The sequence below is a fragment of the Lissotriton vulgaris genome, chromosome 11 (assembly GCF_964263255.1).
Source record: "Lissotriton vulgaris chromosome 11, aLisVul1.2, whole genome shotgun sequence".
In the NCBI taxonomy this organism is placed as follows: domain Eukaryota; kingdom Metazoa; phylum Chordata; class Amphibia; order Caudata; family Salamandridae; genus Lissotriton; species Lissotriton vulgaris.
The window spans coordinates 1,033,439,827-1,033,462,337 of NC_141699.1; the positions used below are offsets into that span (position 1 = coordinate 1,033,439,827).

Consider the following 22,511-nt stretch of genomic DNA (forward strand, 5'->3'; position numbering starts at 1 on the left):
GATATCGACCAAAACCAGAAGCACGGTGACCCAACCCCTCGTCAGCAGCAGTCTGGACTACGGCAACGCACTCTACGCAGGAATCTCGACCAAACACCTACAACGGCTGCAACGCATCCAGAACGCCTTCGCCCGCCTGATCCTCAACATCCCCCGACGCAGCCACATCACCTCCCACCTAAAAGACCTGCACTGGCTCTCCATCAACAAGAAGATCACATTCAAGCTCCTTACCCATGCACACAAAGCACTCCACAACACCGGACCAGCCTACCTGAACAACAGACTCAACTACCACACCCCCGCCCGCCAGCTCCTCTCCGCCAGCCTCGCCCTCACCGCCGTACCATGCATCCAACGAACAACCTCCGGCAGCAGATCCTTCTCCTTCCTCGCCGCCAAGACCTAGAACACCCTCCCCAATCATCTGCGGCAGACCCAGGACCTGCTCACCTTCAGGCAGCTTCTCGAGACCTGGCTATTCGAGCAGTAGCAGCACCCCCTCCCCGCAGCGCCTTGAGACCCTCACGGGTAAATAGTGCGCTTTACAAATTGACTGATTGATTGATTGCGAGTGGGTGTCTGAGTCGCTTTGCGGCTTCGTGAGTGGGTGTGTGAGTTACTCTATGGTTGTGTGAGTGGGTCTGTGAATGAGTGGTTGTGTGGGGGTGAACATGGGTGTGTGAAAGTTGTGTGGGTCTGTAAGTGGTTTTGAGGGTCTGTGAGTGGCTGTGTGAGTGGTTGTGTAAGTTGGTGAATGAGTGAGTGTGTGAGTAGGTGTGTGGGTCTGTGAGTGAGTGTTTTTAATTGGGGTCTGGATCTGCGGATCTGAATCCAGGTGGATACACAGATTCCTGTGTGTTTTTAAAAAAAAAGTGTTTTGTACAGTTCCTTGCCCTTGAGGGGTCCCTCACAGACTCCTCCATTCGTACCATGGGTACCCTGACCCCTTCTATCACTTTTTAATTTCACTTTCCCTGCTGGGAACTGAGTCCTAATGAACAAAATGGCAGCTGCAGCTTTCCTCGTAGGTTGCCGCCAGCCAATCACAGCATTGCTGTTGGGGAGTGGATTTGCATATCCGAGGAAGATCAGCAGGGATCCGCGTCCATATATATATATACAAATATTTTCTATGCTTAACATCTCTAAAACTGGCTGTAGTTATGTCTAAAGGTCCTATGGAAATTAACATGGAGAATTTGTTTTTAGTCTAATATCTCTAAAACGGATTTCATCAAATAACAAAAGGCACAATCTGCAGACCAAAGGCTACCTTTTTGCAAATTTGTATATTTGGATCTAAATCCGTCCAGCAGTTTGGGCTGTAGATGTGTCTAAATATCCTGTGGGAATTAACATGGGCAGATGCATTTTGGGGCCCCACCTTTTTCTCAGTCCTCGCTTCATAAACCAACCGGAAACTTTCCAGACATTAAGGGCCCGATGTAGGTAGGGCTTTACCGATCGGTATCGGCCGAAAATACCGATTTTTGGCCCTTACCGATCGGTAAACAGCCATCGAGATGTAGGGACCCAAAAACAGAACGAATCGGATAGAAAACCGATTTGGAATGTGTACCGAATGTGAAAGAATCCGATACGTACATACCGAAAATCGGATATGTAACGAATCGGAAAAACACCGATTCGGTTACAAAGACCGAATCGGTCCATGTACCGATTCGTTAGTGACACCGAATCGGAAAATCACCGATTCGGTCCTACTACCGATTCGTTAGTGACACCGATTCGGAAAATCACTGAATCGGTCCTACTACCGATTCGTTAGTGACACCGATTCGGAAAATCACCGATTCGGTCCTACTACCGATTCGTTAGTGACACCGAATCGGAAAATCACCGATTCGGTCCATGTACCGAATCGGAAAAAATACCGATTCGGACATGATCCGAATCGGAAAACATGCCGATTCGTATGAATCTCCGATCGGGAAATTCCCCGATTTCGACAGTTGGGGAGATGTAGGGAGGCACAGAAACACCGAAATCGGCTCAAAATCGGTAGAATTCACTCGGTATTTACCATGGATTGCAATCAGGTGGTAACCAACTCCAACCCATATAAACAGTCCCAAAATGCATTGCAACTTGCAGGATGGCAGCTTTCTATGTCATTGCGAGGCGGCTACGGCTACAGCAGGAAGGACAGAGGGAATGGCTAAGAAATGAACAGGTCTACAGACAGAGGATAACCCTGTTCATGCTCACTGAGGCTGAGATCCTACAGAGATACAGGCTGGACTCTGACACCATACTTGAGCTCATCAGGGACCTTAAGCCATACTTGGACCACCACACCCCAAGGGCACACGCCATCCCTGCGCACGTCCAGGTGCTATGCAGCCTACACCTGGTAGCGTCTGGCAGCTATCAAAGTGGAGTAGCAGCAGCAGGAGGGGTGAGCCAGAGCAGCCTGTCAAGGTTCTTCCACATATTCCTTGACGCCATGATAGACAGGATGGACCAATACATCTCATTCCCTGCAACCCAGGCAGAACTGCTACAAACCAAAGCGGACTTCTACCAGATGGCACACTTTCCCCAAGTCATCGGTTGCATAGATGGCACGCATATTCCGATTTGCCCACCAGCGGACACCGAATACATATACCGCAATCGGAAATCTACACACACCATCAACGTGCAGGTGATCTGCAATGCCAAGTGCACCATCACAGACCTGGTAGCAAAATTTCCAGGAAGTACCCATGACTCATATATATTCCAACAGAGCGGCATATATGCACGGCTGATGGCTGGCGATTTTGGAGAAGGATACCTCCTAGGTGAGCCACATCATCAGACCCCCATAACACATAGTAGGTAGGTGTAATACATGTATGCATGTGTCTAATGTGACCCCTTTCTCTTCCAGGCGACAGTGCATATGCCCTCCGCTCATTCATACTCACCCCCTACCTCAACCCCTCCACACCCAGCCAAAGGAGGTATAACCGGGCCCGCACCAGGAATGTTGTTGAACGGACCTTTGGCATCTGGAAAAGTAGATTCAGATGCCTGCACAAGAGTGGAGGTGCAAGGCAGTATACCCCCATCACCTGCTGCAAGATCATAGCTGTATGTGCAATGTTACACAACCTTGCGGTCAAGAAGGGCACTGAGGTGGAGTTGTCTGACTACGAGGACTATGACGACGACGAAGCTGTGCCACTGACACAGCCAGCTGGGGTGTGTACGCCATGTGATGGCAGATACAGACGTGAGGAGATCACTGAGAACTATTTCTGACTGAGTACAGATGCAAAGACAGCTAAATGTTGCTTTGAAAAAAAACAGTTTTAATAATGATGCACCACAGTTACAGCACTGATGTGCATCAAATAATGGAGATTGTTAACGAAAATAAAGTCCAGGGTTCTGGTGTGCTCATCCCCCCTTGCCAGCCTATTTTTTGGCCCGCTTTCCAGACCCACTGGGGTGTCCCTCGGCCCCCTCCGAATGGCCAGCAGCATCAGCGGATCGCCTGGTGCTCCTCCTTGGCTCTGAGGCAGCGCTGGCCGGGCTGCTGCGGCTGCTGCTGTCTCCAGCATCACCCAGGTCCAGGGCAGGATTGGAGGCGGCGTTTGATATTAACATGGCCTCCATGGCCGTGGTGATCCTGGCCATCCCCCTAGTCAGCTCAGCTGTATGCTGACTGAGTGCCGATTCCTGATTTGAGCTGCGATGGCACAGCTGTGCGGTCGCCGCTGCAAGGCGGGCCATGGCCCGGTTGAGCACCCGGGCATCCCTCCTGCGCGCAACCTCATGCTCCTCCTGCCTGGCAGAGGAGTGGGTGATGGCAGTGGTCAGCCTGCCCAACCCTGCTGCCACCTCCTTGTTGCTGTCCACAACAGCCTGGAACCCCTTCACCAACTCCCCCATCTGCAGGTTGTGCTGCAGGAGCTGGCGTTGGCAGGCCATGGTGGATTTGGCCTGTTGGCGCTGGATTTTTACCATCTGGCCCTCCAGGCCCAGGAACACACTGCCCTCCCGTGCTGGTGCAGCAGTGGTGGTGGTGGTGGCACGGCGTCTGGCACTGCTGCCTCCGGCCTGCTGAGTGGGCTGGGGTGCCACTGGTGGTGGTGTGGTGCTGGCCGGTCCCGGAGCCCCTGCTCCCACGACAGGTTGGACGGGTGGCAAGGCCACGGTTGTGGCAGGAGCTGTTGTCGGCGGAATGGTCTGCCTTGTAGGGGAGTTGTATGGTGAAAATTGCAAGGGGGGTGAGCTGGGCAGTACTGGGGAGTGCACTGCCTGGAAATCAATCACCAGGACTCCCTCCATTCCAAGCCCTGGGGTGTCTCCTTCCTCATCCTCATCCTCCTCCTCCTGGCCAGGCTGGCTGGTGCTCGGCCCTGCCACTGCAGTATTTGAAGTCGAAGCTCCCTCTGCTGCCACAGTGGTGCTGCCTGATGGTGCCCCTAGGTACAAAGAAGCATTTGTAAACTGAGTGCCGATGTATTACAGTCAGTACAATTATGGCATTCCACATGTCCTTGCATCTCCTTACACCGTGTCACACTGTTTCCTGTCTTGTGATTCTGCACTGACATATTTGGCTAACTTCTGCTGACTACATGTACCATGATGCTTGTCTCTTGTATGTTGGTGACAGTACAGTGCTGGTGTTTGCCTATGCATTGTGTCTAATGGGGAGGTGTCTGGTAGGGTGTGTCATGATGCGCATGCTTCTTACCTGTAGCTGTGGCCATCGCAGTGCTGTCCAGGGTCCCGATCCCTACGATGCTCTCCCTCTCGATGGTGCTGGAGACAATTTCCTCCAGCTCGGTGAGGGGTGGCGCCGGGTTCTTGCCTCCTCCGGTGTGTCCAGCCTGCCTTTGGAGGTCGGCCAGCTTCCTCTTCGTGAGGCTGCGGAGGTCATAAAACCTTTTCTTAAGTTCAATGGACCTGGGGGTGACTCCAGCAGCATTGACCTTCTGGGCGATGTCGGCCCACAATCTCCTCTTGGTGCTGTCTGGCACGTTGAGGGACAGCTTGCCAAAGAGCTGGCGGTGCACCCTCACCACCTCCTCAACCAGCACCTGAAGTTCTGTGGTGGTGAATTTGGGCTTCCTCTTTTGGGAGGACTTCTGGCTTCCTGCCTGATCTGCCATATTCTCCTGCTCCTGCTCAGTCTGCAACCTCCTTCTCCCACTGCTGCTAACTGTGTGTTGGGCTCAGGCAGGCTTTCCAGAAACTTCTAGAAACTTCTTAATTGGCTGCACCTGCCAGGGTTGCCACTCCCTGTTTGGGTGGGGGAGGGGGAGCCACCTCATTGGCTGAATCGCCTATTGCCGATTCGGCTTTTACCGATTCGGTAAAATCCGAATCGGTAAAATCCGAATCGGTATTATCCGATTCGGTAAAAGCCGATTCGGTTCATGCAATGCATTCCTATGGGCTTTTTCGCCATGGGTCTATAATCGGCTTTTACCGAATCGGTATTCGCCGATTCGGAAATATCCGATTCGGTGGTAGCCGATTCGTTGTTGGCCGATTCGGTAATTTCCGATTCGGACCGAGCTGAATCGGAACGTACCGAATCTCATTACCGATGCCGACCGAATCGGTTTTCAATCGGTATTTTTTTCCTACATCTCGTTTTCCGATTTGGCCCGCCTCGGTATTTTGAAATCGGAAAATCGCGTTTACCTACATCGGGCCCTTAATGTACAGGGATTTATATAGCGCAAATCACCAACCGGTTTCTAAGCGCTTGCTTAGGGAACCCATCCTGGTATTCCCCTGTGAGATAACCCCAGCAGGGTATCCGCAAGGTGAAAGCCAGGCATCCCGCCGCGAGGGGCCGTTGTGGAGATTAAGCAAGCTATTGCCCAGAGTCGCAGAGTGTGAACCCGTGAATCGAGTAGGCACCGGAGCGAGAATTGTCGAGTCCATGGACATTTTAGGACTCAAGACCCCGCCTGGCCGGGAATTGAACCCTGGTCCCGGGCTGACCTCTGCTTCCAGGTCTGCCTCCTCTAACCAGTGAGCCACACTTCTCCACATTAGCTGAAGAAACAGGCAAATATATTGGGAAAATTTCATGAAGATTCATCAACCGGCACCAAAGATAAGGACAACTGAAAATCACATTTTTGATAGAAACTAGGTCCTAACTATAACCACATAACTGCCATAATCTGGGATTCTGTAATCGCTGTAGAAACGGCGGTCTCGGATTTCTTTACAATCGGTGACTTGTGATGCACTCAATTGCCGAGTATATAGAAAAGAAGTAAGAACTCGACTAATATAAGTTAATACAGTCAACTACAGATGCCACAATGCCTGCTGCCAGCAGCCGAAGTGAAAGGCAGGGTGGGTCACAGAGCATCAAGGAAGCAGCTGTATAAAGCAACAAAAACTTAACTTTTCTTTCTTCAGCTCTATTTTAATAGCTTGCAATGATAAGAAGAGCGAATATGTTTCGTTTTTGCACTCTTAGAAAGAGAAAAGTTAGAATCTTTCTGCATGTTTCTACACATTCCAAGCTAGGATATTTTTGGTTTAATCAGACTTGTATTAAATTGTTTCTAATATCTGTTTAGCACAAATATCTATCAGGTTCTTGATTTATTTAATTTTGCACTAGAGGTTGTATTGTTATTCTTCATGTTCACAAAGATGCTCACTCTTTCATATGAAAGAGCTACACACCAAGGTTTTAAGTGGTTTGTGGGAAAGGTGATGGTGTGACCCTGTATTATATGGGATAAAGCACTCCCTGGTGTACATGATAAGGTTATTGCAAGTCACTTCGGGCTTCCATAACCTTATAAAATAACTTGTTCCTCTATATGATTATGGAACTCCTCGGTTGCTTACAATATCCTTATAATGAACAGCAGGGGATACTTTATCCCATGTATGTATGTATGCATACAATACTTTAATTGTCCTGTGGACGCTCGCTGTGTTGGAACAACATGCTTTGCGTATTTTTGTAAAATTGAGGAGACTTTGAACAAATAATTTAAAGAAAGACGTATATATTCGACTTTAACTTCTTTTTTTTTTAAATGGACATACCCATTCAAAAACTTAAAGAATGACTGAATTTTATACTTTTGGAAATTTAGAGAGCTTATGACTCATATATTTAGTGTTAGTACTTGTACGGTTGCCTTTCCGTGTTTCTATTGTATTTCTAGGTTTAGTGCTGTGAGTCACTGGTACTTAGAGGTTGGGCAACATTAATGTTGGAAACAGAAGTATGGAATGATTCATATCAGAGAGGATTCGGAGGTGTGGAATATCACGATACCAAAGCTGTTCACAAGGTAAATCGTAGTAAGAAAGCAATTTGAAATGTGTTCTACAGCTTCCACCGTGAACCATGAGCGATAGTTAAACTGAACAAAGGCAGCACAACCTTGTTAAAAATGAAAAAAGGAATACTTACGATTTTATATAAAATCTTATTTAAGTAAAATGTTGGTGTCTGTGCTGAATTTTAAAACATGAAAAATTGCCGGAATTGCTCACTAAGGAAAGTGGCTGTCCTGGTCGTAACACTCTGCTTAATGTACAGGCACTGGTGCCCAGTACCAAATTTGTGTTGTAGAAATACCAATAAATAAATAATTAATCAGAATACTGTTCTTGTTACAGTGGTCTTTTTGTTTAGCAAACTATTGCAGGCTATGCTGGCATGATTCAACAGGACCTGGTCATGAGCATGTGATTTTTTTTATTTTATTGCCTTTATCTTGGCTATCATCTTTACTGTTTTCAAGATCCCAGGATGTATACAAAGTGGCCCTTCAATAAGCTACGCTCCATGACCCATCTTTAATGGGTTCTATCTGTGTTTTAAAAAAATATATATGTAGAGAGTGACATCCAAGCATTCCCTGTGGGGTGGCCTGGCGCCCTTTCAATAATGTGCTTTAGGGCTCCACAATAGAGTTTTGGGCCATATATGAATGTGATTACAACAATGTACAATAAATAAAACTGTGTGTATATTTTCAGATTCACAATAAGACACTGTGGACTGCTGGGGTGGTTTTGTGTTTCTGTTGCAACAACCAACAACAAGGTCTTTCAGAACAGGAAATGGGTCTGTTAATTGTTTACTCAGGACATTTTAAAACCTAAATCTTGAAAGGGGAATACAGCAGATACAACAACTTTGGGATGCAAATGTACAACTTTCACAGGAAAAATCTATGAGTGTTTTGATGAGGGGAAGGAAGCTTGATTCATATGATGTTTTTCGAATACACTAATCTACTGTAATATACAGCTTGCCTTTTGTCTACAGTTAGCATACCTACTTCTTTGCAGTCCTCAAACAGTGGACAACCTACATTTCACCCCCACCCGGCTTCCTTGCACCTTGCATCGTTCTGTGTAAGTATATCTTTTCAGTGTAAATACCCTCTAAATTCCCAGGTGTTTCGCAGGGTTGACGTGTGAACTTCTTTCTCAGTCTGTCCCACTAGGGACACCTCGCACCTTGTTCCCTTCATGTTTTAACCCACCTTGTTTTTTCGTTTTTACTTATTGTTAAGTGATCTGATGTCCTTTTGGGTCTGTTTCAAGCGATATCGAAACATAAATAAATGTTTTAAAAAACAAATAAGTATGTGGGTGTACGTTTGTATGCGTGTGGCTGTATGGTTGTGTGTGTATGTGGGTGGTATATTTAAGTGGTGTGTGTGAGAAAGTGTTGAATAGAGTGAAGTCTGTGTACATGTGTGTTTTTTAGTGTGAAATGTGTGTGTGTGTGTGTGTGTGTGTGTGTGTGTGTGTGTGTGTGTGTGTGTGTGTGTGTGTTTATGTGTGTTTAGATGTGAGAATGATATCTGAATGCCCGGTGTGCATGTAGGCCGGCTTGTGTGTATAAGTGCATGAGGGTTTGGGTTTCTTGAGTCTGTGTGCGAGTTGCTGTATGTGTGAGATTTGCTGAAACAAGGAGACGCGGTGATTTCCCCTGACCCTAGTGTTACTGCATTAGTCTATTTTGTGTGTGTTGTATTACTCATTTAAGTGTTGTGTGCAGGTATGTTCTGTGGCTGGCACCTAGAAGCTGGGTTTCCTAGCGCTCAAGTAAACAAATAAATCAATCATATAACTCAATGTGTGAGTGTGTGAACCTATGTGGACTTTTCATGACTTTGTCTGACTTTCTCTGCGGCTGAGGTTGAGAGGTTGTGTGTGCTTGTTGAAGCGTGTGTTTGAGGGATCTGTGTTTGTCCGCTGACTTTGTCATTTATAATTCTCGTATATTTCGCTCCGGAATCTTGGCTGAGCTTCGGCTCAGGTGTTTTTTCTACTTTTTCTCCTTTTCTGCTCGAAGAGTCACGCTGACACCACTTCACGCATCGACACGTGCACTGGGCGTGTCGAACTGGACAAACAGTAGCGCATTTTTTTTTCTGTAGGTTGGCGTTACAACTTTCTCACGCTAACACTCAGTGGCATGCATATATTTTCACTGGGCGGTAGAAATATTTCCAAACATGCACTCACGGGCACGCCGTTTGGCGGCACACACCTCCTCTGCTTACCAACTGACCAGTTTCAAACAAACACCACTTTGCATGCGTGTCTGTGTGCGCTCCCGTGTTTAGCCTGCATTATTTCGTGCTTAGATTGTGTTATTTAAACCTCGCAGGTAAATAGCACACCGGTTCTGCGCGTCCCTCGCAGACAGGCGCTGCTTTTCTGTAACAAAGGCACTATGTGCGAGTGAGGCGGACGTTGCTCCCTCGTGCTGGGGGCTGTCATTTCCTGGGGCGGGGGCAGGATGGCATGACAGGGGTGCTGGCACGCTGATCTCACTCGGGCAGGGGCCAAGGATCCCAAAGGCCGCTTGTTCTCCGTCACTCGATCGGCGTGTGAACTTACCTCGCTCGCAGTCACGGGGCCTAAGAAGGGCTGAGCACCTTTCCCCGGTGAGGAGTTGGCATTCTCAATGGGACGTGTCTCGGGAGAGTGCTTTATTTCTGAACGTAGCACCGCCGTTTACCCCTCGTCTGCCCTCCAGACACTCTGCTTTGTAGCTCTCAGTAGCAGCCCTTGCCTAGCATAGGAACGTACGCAGACTCAGCCTTTCACCTTTCATAGTCGATAAAATTAGTACCGTTGAGCATTTTAGCTAAATTTAACGCAAGTGCCAGGAGCAGGGGTCTTCAAACCGGTTAGCGGGCCACCCTAGGGGGGTCTCAAGTGATTGGGGGGGGGGGGGGGGGGGGGAGCAGTAGTGCCAGGCTCTGGCCAAAAGAAGCATTATGCGGATAACAGTGCTTTGTTTTTTGGCAGGATACAATGTGTGGCAGTAAGACGCTCTGTAATGGGCCATCACTTTCATCGTTTGTCGTTTACATCCTGACTGGGAGAAGGCGTCAAAAGGGAAGGGTCTCCAAATATTCTTAAATATCCTTTACCCACCACACCAACCCCCACCAGCCGCCGCCCTCAGCTGCCCTCCTTTCTACCAGTCACACTGTGGATATTTTTTTACATGTGAGTAAGGCCTGCGTGACCTAATATGTGTGACAATCACGTATTTGATTGCATTTTTAAAACGTAGCAGAACTTAACTGCAATGTTTAAATACATCTAGACATAAGTAAAAATTGACAGTTCAATAGAATAATTGTGAAAAAATTGAAAGGGGGGGCAGTGCTTTTTTTTCCACCAAAAGGGCCTTGGGGGCATCAGCAGTTGTTTCTTGTGCCGTGAACGCGCCCACAAATCAGACAGTCATTCACCTGCTTTACTATTATTTCCACCAACTGCATTTGTAACCAATATCGATTTGGGTGTTTTATTTCACACAAAACAACAGCAGGCTGCAAGGTATTCTTTCACTTTTCTTTTGGCCATATTCTCTGACTCCGGCCTTGGATTCGGGTACTGTGGGTCACGTGAAGGGGCCCACGTGAGAAAACTTCATTGCAGCCAAGAGTTACTGACTGTTCGCTGTTTGCATTGTCTCCCTCGAGCTGTCTCTGTAGCAACACGAACCTCTCTTCCACACCTGCCTCCATAGCAACATGAACCTCTCACCCGCAACTCTGGCTATCCATCTCTGTAGCGCTTGGAGGTCGATGTAAGATGACAGGCGGCACTTTAGAAACACATAGTTAATCTATCTACCCATCTCTCTCTATACTACCTATATGTCTTTCTCTCTACTATCTACCTATATGTCTCTCTGTGTATCCATCAGTCTGTCCATCGATCGATCGATCGATCGATTTATCTATCTATCTATCTATCTATCTATCTATCTATCTATCTATCTACCTATCGATCTTTCTTTGTACTGTCTATATCTCTACTATCTATATTTCTCTCTGTGTATCTATCTATCTATCTATCTATCTATCTATCTATCTATCTATCTATCTATCTATCTATCTATCTATCTATGAGGTGTGGTGCAGCGGCCAGGGCAGCTGACTTCGGGAGCACAGGGTTCACGGTTCGATCCCGGCTCCGGTGGCAGCTGGGCAATAGCTCATTTAATTTCCACTACGGCCCCCATTGCCTTGAGACCCGTAAGGGTGAGTTCGCAGGTGAGTAGTTTGCGCTTTACAAATGTGTATTTATCTAGATATCTATCTATCTGCCTGCTACCTATCTCTATATCTCTCTAATGCCTATATAGCTGTCCGTCTGTCCCATCTATCTATTGCCTATATATCTGTCTGCCCCATCCATCCATCTGGTCATCTATCTATCTAGCTACTATCTACAAGCTATCTATCTATCTATCTATCTACAAGCCATCTATCTATATAACTATCGATCTATCTTTGTACTGTCTATCTATCGCTCTACTATCGATATTTCTCTCTCTGTTTCGGTCTTCCTACCTATCTATATGCGACCCATCTATCTAGTCATCTTTCTCTCTATCCATCCATCTATCTACAAGCCATCGATCTATCTATCCATCTATCTACAAGCCATCGATCTATCTATCTATCTATCTATCTATCTATCTATCTATCTATCTATCTGTCTATCTATCTACAATCTATCTATCTACAAGCCATCTATCTGTCTATCTACAAGCTATCTATCTATCTATCTATATATCTATCTATCCATCCATCTATCTACAGGCCATCTATCTGTCTATCTATCTATCTAGCTATCTATCTATCTATCTATCTATCTATCTATCTATCTGTTTATCTATCTACAAACTATCTATCTGTCTATCTATCTACAAGCCATCTATCTGTCTATCTACTATCTATCTATCTATCTATCTATCTATCTATCTATCTATCTATCTATCTATCCATCTATCTACAAGCCATCTATCTGTCTATCTGTCTATCTATCTATCTATCTATCTATCTATCTGTCTATCTGTCTATCTGTCTATCTATCTATCTATCTCTCTATCTATCTCTCTATCTCTCTATCTATCTGTCTATCTATCTATCTATCTATCTATCTGTCTATCTATCTACAAGCCATCTATCCATCTATCTACAAGCCATCTATCTGTCTATCTATCTATCTATCTATCTATCTATCTATCTATCTATCTATCTATCTATCTATCTATCTATCTATCTATCTGTCTATCTGTCTATCTGTCTATCTGTCTATCTATCTATCTATCTATCTATCTATCTATCTATCTATCTGTCTATCTATCTATCTATCTATCTATCTATCTCTCTATCTATCTCTCTATCTATCTATCTATCTGTCTATCTATCTATCTGTCTATCTATCTATCCATTTATTCTCTTTCTATAAAACTCTTCCTCCTTCCCTGCTGTTCTCACCCCCGCCTCTTTCTTGGGCCCTGCCTCCTCAACCCCCTTGCAGCTGGTCAGCTAGGCGGGCGCTGGGGCTAAGTGATATACAGAGGACAGGTTAGTGCAGTTGGCTCCGCCTTCCATCCCGTGATCTCAGCTCTAACGGGAAACATAAGGGCGCCCCCCCATTGCCAGGCTGCAGAGGTGTCCTGGACAGGGTGGAGGGGGGCAGGTGCAGGACAAGTTACGTGCACGTGCTTTATGTCAAGTGTTCTTTGTGCTTCTGCCTCAATGGCAAAGAGACTTAGCTGGTACCAGCCTGGCAGGCTATTATGGTCCGGTAATAAATGTCTCCTTACCCCTCTGAGAGTCCGCACCACCAATAATGGCGGGAAATCTTTTTCCTTCTTGGCCCCCACTCTCTGGAACAAATTGCCCCTTCACCGAGGCACTGCAACCAATCACAACTGCTTCCATAGGGAGCTAAAAACATGGCTGTTCGACCATTAAAAACCAGCAAGATCTTCTCTCGAGTAGGAAAGTCAGAGCCGTCCAGCAGCGCCCTGAGACCTTTTTGGTAATATGTGCGCTCAATAAATATTCTTGATTTTATTTTATTTGAATGTTCCACATTATTGTCAAGTACCAGATCGGTAGGGACGCCGTACCCAGTACAAACATTTTCGCAACCGCCGAATCACCTTAATTTTTCCAGCGAGACCGTTTGAACCGATATAGAGGCTCGCAGATATTTGCAATTGCGGCCACACATAATACTCGCAGATAACCTACGACTAAAGTCCAGATCGACTGTAACCAACGGAATATCTAACTCGATATAATTTTTATAGAGCCACCCTACGCCTGTGACCCCCGACGAAGGGGCCTCAGCCCCGAAATGCATTGGGTTTTTTCAATATATTGTTTTGTGCATATGTATTCATGATATAATGATGTAACTGTTTAATTTGGAAATAATGTTCATTTTGTAACATATGTATGAATAATAACAAAACATTGATGAACTATCGATAAAGCTGTTTCGAAAACGTATAACTGGAGAATTTGAGCTTTCTTGTAGTGCGCGCTAGAGCCCTGGTGACCTTCAGGGACCAGGCCATACACATTTTAAGTACCAGAAACAGGCAGCATTCGTGACACTGTGGTACTATCCTATCAGCATAGTGCTTTGGTTACCTATACATGGAGCTATAATGTCCAGGCATGGATTGGGGTCCTTGCAGTGAATAGCGCAAACCAGGGCTTTGAGTGGGGTGAAAAAACTGGGGCGGTGGAGGAGGGGGGTGTCTCAAGGGGTGTGGCCGATGTAATTAAGGGCGTGGCTTAAAAACACAAAAGCTAAAAATCTGTGCTTAGCATAGTGTGCAGCATGACTGATAGTTTGCTGTTTCTGTCAGTGTTTCGAGATATATAATGCAAAAAGTAGCATTATGTGCCTACTACAAGCCAGGACTATTTGGCTTTGCCAATGCTTGTTAGTTATACAAAAGGGGATGATGGACGGAGCGTTTGAGCCAATCAAACACTCACCCCCAGTATACTGATCTGGGTTTAATCCATCACCATTCTTTAGCTCAATCAGCCACCCCAGTTCAGACATGGCCATATGCAAATCAGTCTGACCCTGTGCCTCATGGGAACAGTCCAGCCAGAACTGCCAAGCCATGTCTTCCCTGGACCGGAAACAAGCATCCTGGGACCGGTTTCGGATTCATAATCCTCATCAGCCAGGCTATCTTGAATACAGTGGCCAAGTGAGCAATGGTTGTTAGTTGCATATGATAAATAAGCAACAACCACGGCTTCGTTGTATACAACATTGAAAATGCTTCAGTTCTGAAACTGTGAGCTGAGAGTCTTTTTGAACTTACATCAGAGGCAGCGAAGAATTGCACTGCTGCAGAGTTGAGATTTTGTTCTCAACCTGAGCACCGGCAGGACCCGGCCCACTTAAAGCCCTGGTGCAAACCTTAAAATCACAGTTATTTTCCGCTCAAAGAGTGATAAAATGCAAATGTCAGAAACATATAATAGGCGTTTGACCTGTACTTCGGAATGCTTTACATTTTCAACCCGTGCATTGCGTGGACTAACGGAGCGGGTTTAGGGTGTGAGGCTGAACAGTTGTAGTTTCCCTTCTACAGGAGAAGGGTTGACAGGACACATGTATTGTAGACACACAAGTTTCCACAAACATTTGTTTATGGTGCTGGAGAGCGCCTCCCTTTGTGGTGTCTTTATCCTGCCCTGCGCTCATTATATGTAATGTTCTGTTATTGTGTTATTCGCATTTGTATAGCGCTGCCACCATTGTTATGGCATCGAAGCGCATTCGCCCTTTGGGTATGGTAAACTCATAATTCGAACAGGGGAACCATCGTTTGCCAGCTGCGGGGATGTTTACTTCCGTTTGTGTTCTTAAATCAGTGGCCATGTATGGAATGCGCATGCTCCGGAAGTCCACTTGGCCAATCATGGCCATTTATAGCGCGCCGAGGTGAAATAAAGATAACTAAGCGCTTCTGCTGACAGCGGTACGAATCAACTCAGCCAGCGCAGGGAGGTTTGGAAGCCCCCCACCCCCTATACAGAATAGAATAATATATACTCCCATTTGACCCATCTCCACTCTGTTTAGTACTTGGGATGGAGCGCTGGTGATTACACCAGCCCTAACGGTGCCCCGGGGGTACATGTGAAAGAAAGCCCCCTGCATTCCGTAGGTGCCCCCACCCTCCTCACCCTCCACAGGCCCGCCGATGCAGGACCACAGGGACCCCCTAATGAGGCCGCCGGGACCCACAGACGAGCAGTGCGCCAGGCCTGTGCTGCTGGCTGCTGTGATGGAATGGAATGCGCGAGCAGCTGGCAGACGGACAGACACTGTTGGGGGGCAGCCATGCGTGTGACCGAGTATATTTAACAGCACCGTTCTCACGGGCACCCCTGAAAGGTTCATCAGGTGCTAAGAAGACTCCCTTCGGCCTACTCTATACTCGCAAAGCGCCACGTGCCTCTAGATGCTTCCAGGCGCTAGGATGTCAATTTTCAAATGTTAATAACAAAATGTCATCACATTTCCCTCCAAGGGGGTGCACATGGCCGCGTTTTAACATGCCTGGGGTGCAAGTAGCTCTGTCCGACGCCAGAAAAATCCCGCATAATTTTGAGGTTAATGTTTCTTTTCCATTGCCTGCTCCTGTTTCCAGCCGGCACGTGTCTAAGATGGGCATGTCCAGAAAAGGGTGTTTTGCAGAAATGTTTATAGGAATGTTTTGGGACGCCCCTCCTGCCTCGTGTATCTGTGGCGCCTCGGCCCAATCAGGGATCATTTTACATTTCAATTGATAAAAATTTACAGTTTATGGCTTTTGTCGAATATATTTCTTGCTACTTGGAACTAGCTCGGAGAAACAGCATTCACTTTATAGAGGGCATTTTTATCGCACCAGAAGCATTTCAAACACGGGGCAGTACTATAAACTTCTGTTAACAAAAATAAACAGTGTGGGAGGGAAGAGATGGGCAGGTTACTGTGACAGAACAAGCTGGCAGTCAGCTGTTTGTTATTTGCCACCCACAAACTTACAATTTTAGGGACAGGGAAGTCAAGTCATTTTCCAATATTGTTTCACAGGATCTGTGGTTAAGACTCCAACTCAAGAATCGAACCCCACCCTCACTGGGTGACCTAGCACCAGGAAGGAGTTTCTAAGCGCTACTTTTTGTTAATGTGCGATGCAGTATACAGAATTACTGCCCTGATAGTCATGTCACCCGAATGTTACGAATTTAACAGAAAAAGAATTCTTAGTATTGAAAGAGGTTTTCATTTAAAGTGCACTTCGGGCCAGGCCCCAGAGGCCGATAAAAGCACGCCTTCAACTGGCCTTGGGCAGGGAAAACATGACATGAACAGATTTAGAACTTTTCATTCCTGAATGTTCGAGGTTTATCTCGCTATAATTGGCAAATACATTTTAATTTCTAAGACACTGTCTTCTAAAAGGGCAATCACAATTTCCAGCGCCGGCTCACAACATTTTTTTTCATGAAAAGTTGAATGCCAACCAGGGGAGTTTCACAAAAATTCATGTTAAACTCTAGTAAAGCTACTTTGCTCTCTGTTTTTGCACTAACTCAGCCCAGAAATGTAAAAACTAAAATGTATTTTCCAATCACATTTTTTTTTAAATCATGACCTACTCCAAAAAGGAGCCCTTTGGGGCACACAGGGTGCTCTGCAGCTCCAAGGAAGCCCCCTTACATCTTTATGTCGTCATACTTTCATCCCTATTTAATATTTTTAATCATGTTGGGGCACCTGGTTGCTGTAGGAATTGATATTGATGGAGAAACGGACCAGCACCATCCTTCAAAGTAGACAGTTTGATCACGTTATCAAATGACACCATTTTGTGTTAATATTACGCATGTATGGTTCGAAGAAACACTCATTGGACAAGTGTTTTGGTTTTTGTGTATATGTGTGTGTGGGTGACTTCTTTTGTGATCTGGGGGCGTATTTGTTCTTTTGTTGGTGTTCGTGTGTGTGGGGGTGATTGTGTTCTTTTGTGATCTGCGGGGGCGTGTTTGTTCTTTTTCGGTATTTGTGTGTGTGGGGATGTTTTTTATGATCTGTGGGGGGGGGCGGTTGTGTTGTTTTCATGTGTTTGTGTGTCAGATTGTGTTTCACTTGCGTACGTTGCAGTATCATAGCAACGAGGACATATAGTATAGTGGCTAAAAGTCTCTCATTAGAAACAGGGGACCATTCGTCTAATCCTGGCTACCCCTTAAACTACATTGTGTGATCCTGTGGAAATCCCCTAAACTCCGTGGGCCCCAGTGCACTCAACTACCGAAATCGGCCCCTTTTAACAACCCCGTGTTGCTATATAGTGTTTCAGAGCCAATGTTTGCTAATCTGTGTTACCTTCAACAATTGCGGACCCTGGCATCACTGCCTGGGGTCAGGTCCTGCTTAAAGTGGCATGTTGCCGGGCACCACGTGGAATCTAGCGCCCCCTATCTTCCGGATCGCATGCAGGAGAAAGATGCCACTTACTCTCTTCCCGAGGGTGCACAGCTGCGGGCAACTTTTGTTAAGGGTGGTTTGAAAAACAGGCACTGTGTCCCAGCATTTGAGATTGCAGCGCCGCGAAGCTCGTGTTTCTAGGAGCACTTTGGGAGGGTTGGAGAGCTTGGCGCCTGGAAGAGGCGCGTGTTTCTGCGCTCGGCAGATGCTCGCTCAGGTAAAGGTTTCAGGTGGCAGGTAGAGGGTGCCAAGGCCCCCGCTCTGGGGCATGTTGGGCCGGCAGGTGCAGCACACGGGCGCGGCGCTGATGGAATTACATCGATTTTCCGCAGTGGCCAAAATACCGCCGATCAAGATGACGAATCCCATCGATTTCCCGGCATAGCGAAAGAGGGCAGACACCTTGGCAAGGGCTGCCCGGGCATTAACGCCGCGCGACTTTATCCTGTGCCAGCCAGTGCCAGTAAAACCCTGTCCTTTCCACCCGCGCCCCCCGCTTGCGTTTATTGGGGGCACTTCTCGGGTGAGGGTGACACTGGAGCTGTAGATTTGCACCGCCTGAAAGTAGGGCGGGACAGATGGCCGCAGCGTCGTTAACAAACAAAGTTAGGCCGGGCAAGTGAGGCTTGAAATTGGGGAAGGGGGTGGAGAACAAAGGGGGCAGCTATTGGGAGAGCCCCCTCCCGCCCCAGTCTGCCCCGGCTGAGAGCACTTTCTGCGGGGACAGCCCCCCCCCCCCCCCCAGCTCCTGCATGGGGCTAGATAATAAATTACTGGCCCTTACCCCCACCACACACACACACACACACTCCCTTCCCCCACCATCCATCACCACCAAGGGAGCGAGAAAGAGGGATGTGAAAAGTTTTTTTTAAACTCTCTAATTTGCTTTTTTTGCAGGCGCATCATTTATTTATTTATTTATGGGGGGGGGGGGGGGTGAGCTTGAAGTTTACCCACATCGTCGTAGCACGAGCTACGACATATTTTTAGGAGAGAGAATGTTTCTGAATCTCATAAAAGTTCATAACTGTTCCGGACTTAGGACCGCAGGGTGGTAGAAAAGATGTCGGCCGTGTCCTATCGGATAACGCGCATCCGTGTGTTTCTTTTAACTTTTCCATAGCCTGGAGGGTCGAATGAGTAAACTGGATTGTGGCAAAGCAGGGGTTTCCCACATGTGCAGAACAGCGGTTGGCATAATTTTACAACATACGTCTTCGTCGTAAACGACCTTTTCTTAAAATGGATATTTGGGAGAAAGCGTCTTTTCCTGCAAATGGCGTTCGTTTAGTTCTTCTTAAAAAACGATTTATTCTGTAAAAAAATGAATGAAAGAAGATTGTAAAAACGTTCAATCTATTATCGGGGACTAACTAAGACATGCTCGTGTTCACTCAATAAATGCAATGCCATCATATATTTTTTAATACATCCTTATAGTAAAAGTGGAAAAGGCACATGGGGTTACCTGTGCTCAGGGCGATCTTAAGTCAAAAGTAAACTTCCAAACAGGGGGCTTGGCTGGCAAAAAGGGCGTAGGATCCGCCCTCTGGTTCGAAGTGCTGGTATCTCAAGGGGTGCCCGATGGCTGGCACAGCCACGATCAGTTTTTGATATATATTTTTATTTTAGGACCTGGGCTCTTTAAAAGACCCGAATGGCTTTAAAAGCAGCCCAGGAACTAGCGCTTCGGCAAAAACAACTGTGGCGAGGAGCTTTTTCGCGGGCCCGCGGTAGAAGTTGAGTGTGGACGCGGCGGAGACAATTGCGGTCATTTGTGCGCCTGTCCAGGCTGAGGACGTCATAATCCAGAGCCGCAGTATTCGGGTGTCACAACACTGGTGTAAAGCGCACTCCGATACAACCAGCATCACAATTCAGCGGTGGAGCCACAACACCGCACTACAAAGCGCATCTCGCCTGGGAGGAGGACTTTTATCAGAGGTGCACTTTCTACCACCGTCAGGGGGCGGCATTTTAACCTCCGACATCATTTCTACCACTTTGGGGTGGAGGTTTTTTAACACTGTGGAATGATTTCTACTACCAGGTGGCGGCATTTTAACACTGGGGTATAATTACAACTACAGCCGATAGAGGTATTTTATCAATGTAATATGCCAAGCGACGAAGATCACGAGGCTCCGCCCCCAACATGAACACAACATGAACTGGAGGGTGCGGGTCCTATAATGTCCGCCTCTGTGTGTCTGGCGGTATTATAACACTGCGGTATAAGTTGTACCACGTCGGTGGAGGTAATTTAACACTGTAATATAATGTCCACAGCTGTCTGCTGGTGGTATTATTACACTGAGGTATAAGTTCTACCGCGGTAGGTGGAGGTATTTTAACACTTTAATATAATGTTCACCTGTCTGACTGGCGGTATCCTAACACTGGGTATAAGTTGTACCACGTCGGTGGAGGTAATTTAACACTGTAATATAATGTCCACAGCTGTCTGCTGGTGGTATTATTGCACTGAGGTATAATTTCTACTGCGGTAGGTGGAGGTATTTTAACACTTTAATATAATGTTCTCCTGGCTGACTGGCGGTATTATAAAACTGCGGTATAAGTTGTACCACGTCGGTGGAGGTAATTTAACACTGTAATATAATGTCCACAGCTGTCTGCTGGTGGTATTATTACACTGAGGTATAAGTTCTACTGCGGTAGGTGGAGGTATTTTAACACTTTAATATAATGTTCACCTGTATGACTGGCGGTATTGTAAAACTGCGGTATAAGTTGTACCTCGTCGGTGGAGGTAATTTAACACTGTAATATAATGTCCACAGCTGTCTGCTGGCGGTATTATTACACTGAGGTATAAGTTCTACCGCGGTAGGTGGAGGTATTTTAACACTTTAATATAATGTTCACCTGTCTGACTGGCGGTATTATAAAACTGCGGTATAAGTTGTACCACGTCGGTGGAGGTAATTTAACACTGTAATATAATGTCCACAGCTGTCTGCTAGTGGTATTATTACACTGAGCTATAAGTTCTACCGCAGTAGGTGGAGGTATTTTAACACTTTAATGTGTCCGGGCGGCGGTATTATAACACTGGGTATAGTTTCCAGCGTCTCGAAGCGGCCTTGTTTTAACGCTGCGCTGTACGCGCGCCTCTGGGTGGCCGCGTTACAGCGCGCCCGCCCGGGTGGCGGAGTTTACAGCCCGCACCTGCCGGCTCTTGGAGGAAGGGAGCGCCCGCTGCCCTCCGACTGACACGCTTCATATATCCTGCCATAAACAGCCCGGCCTGCCCGGATCGCGCCTCGCCGGGGCGCAGGGAGGTGTTGATGGCTGAGCGCGGCTCTGACACAATGTTGGCGTGACCCGTGCTTTTTATGTGGCCTGTAGCAAGTGCCGACACGAACCGCGGCAAATTAACACCTAGGCTCGCAAACACAACGCCATTAGGGCCGCCACACTGGGACCCATCAAATTAACACCCGTTTTAAAACAGAGAGAAGGAATTCCCGAGTGTCGAGCATTCCCGAAACTTAGTGGATGTTAGGACAAAAAAAAGGGCTCGAAAACACAAAGTTCAAAAGTATACTAGCGGGGCTATTAATAACTCACCAAACAGACCTCCTCCAGGCGCTACAATGGCAATTGTTCTAGTTAGAGGACCTTGTAAGGATAAGAGGCTGTTTTGCACCTCTGGAATTCAAACCTGCCCCGTAGATGTGGGGGAACCTCCGCCAATTCCAGGGCCCTACCACTCAATAATGGCCCTGTACGTCACACAGAGTTATTCTCAACAGCAACAGTTCAAATCTGGGGTGCGCGTTGCACACTTGACAGTGCGGGGGGAGGGGGGGCAGACGCAGCTGCAACAGTACTGCACTGCAGCCTGTTCATTCGTTTTTCATGTAATTAAATTGCACCAGGCACCTGCAGGGTACGCGCATTTACATTTGAATGAATTTGGAACTAAAGGAATTCGCCCAAAATCACACGGATTCTTGGTTAAGTGCGTAGCTGTGATTAGCACACAGCTCCAATTTGAAAGTTAGACGGTAAGCCACCAGGCCACGTTTCCGGGTTTTGGTGGAGTGTGTGTATGTGACTGAAGTGTCAGCAGTAGTGAACGGAGGGAACACCATTTGTAAGCACCCCCCCCCCCCCCCCCACACACACACACACAAACACGCGTGAGTGTCACGCACGATCTAAGCGACGGACACAGGATTTGAACACGTTGTCCACAAAGTGCCTAATGTCCTATATACATTGTAAAGAATCACTTTGTATCCGGTGACACTGGCTATTGAGAAACACACTCGCGCATGTACCACGTTTTTCATATTTATCAGGAATTCAAGATCACAAATCCACTAAAATGCCGAATAGCGCCCATCACATGGTTTTGAAAGCGCTTTAGAAACAGTGCTGGCCTTGTAAACGAACAATACATGCTTCAACACTTTTATATGTAACAACACAATAGGGAGGGGGGGTGTTGGCTGGATTGTCAGCAATGAGTACTAGAGACCTGTGTTTTGGTCACAGCTTCTCCGCATACACCAACGATGTGATCCTAGGCGTATGCTGTCCGCCTAGTGCCCCAGTTGTTTATTTACTTTAAAAAAAAGTGGTACTTCCTGAAAACTATGTCCCTCCCTTTTATACCGCAAGAGATGCAATCGTGACATGTTCAGCCATTGTACTCG

General features: G+C 46.8%; 2 protein-coding genes across 2 annotated transcripts in view; both read right to left on the reverse strand.

Annotated features, from left to right (window-relative positions):
* Positions 1-4,760, reverse strand: part of LOC147684015 (uncharacterized) — a 44,486-nt gene extending 39,726 nt beyond the window's left edge. The window contains exons 1-2 of the mRNA XM_086942586.1: positions 4,718-4,760; positions 3,509-4,442 (exon numbers count right to left, since the gene is read on the reverse strand). Coding sequence (XP_086798712.1) covers positions 3,509-4,442; positions 4,718-4,733 — 950 coding nt within the window. The 5' untranslated portion in view covers positions 4,734-4,760. The remainder of the gene's footprint in view (positions 1-3,508; positions 4,443-4,717) is intronic.
* The window catches only part of LOC147684016 (uncharacterized), a 375,703-nt gene that overhangs the window by 26,417 nt on the left and 326,775 nt on the right, over positions 1-22,511 (reverse strand). The window lies entirely within an intron of this gene.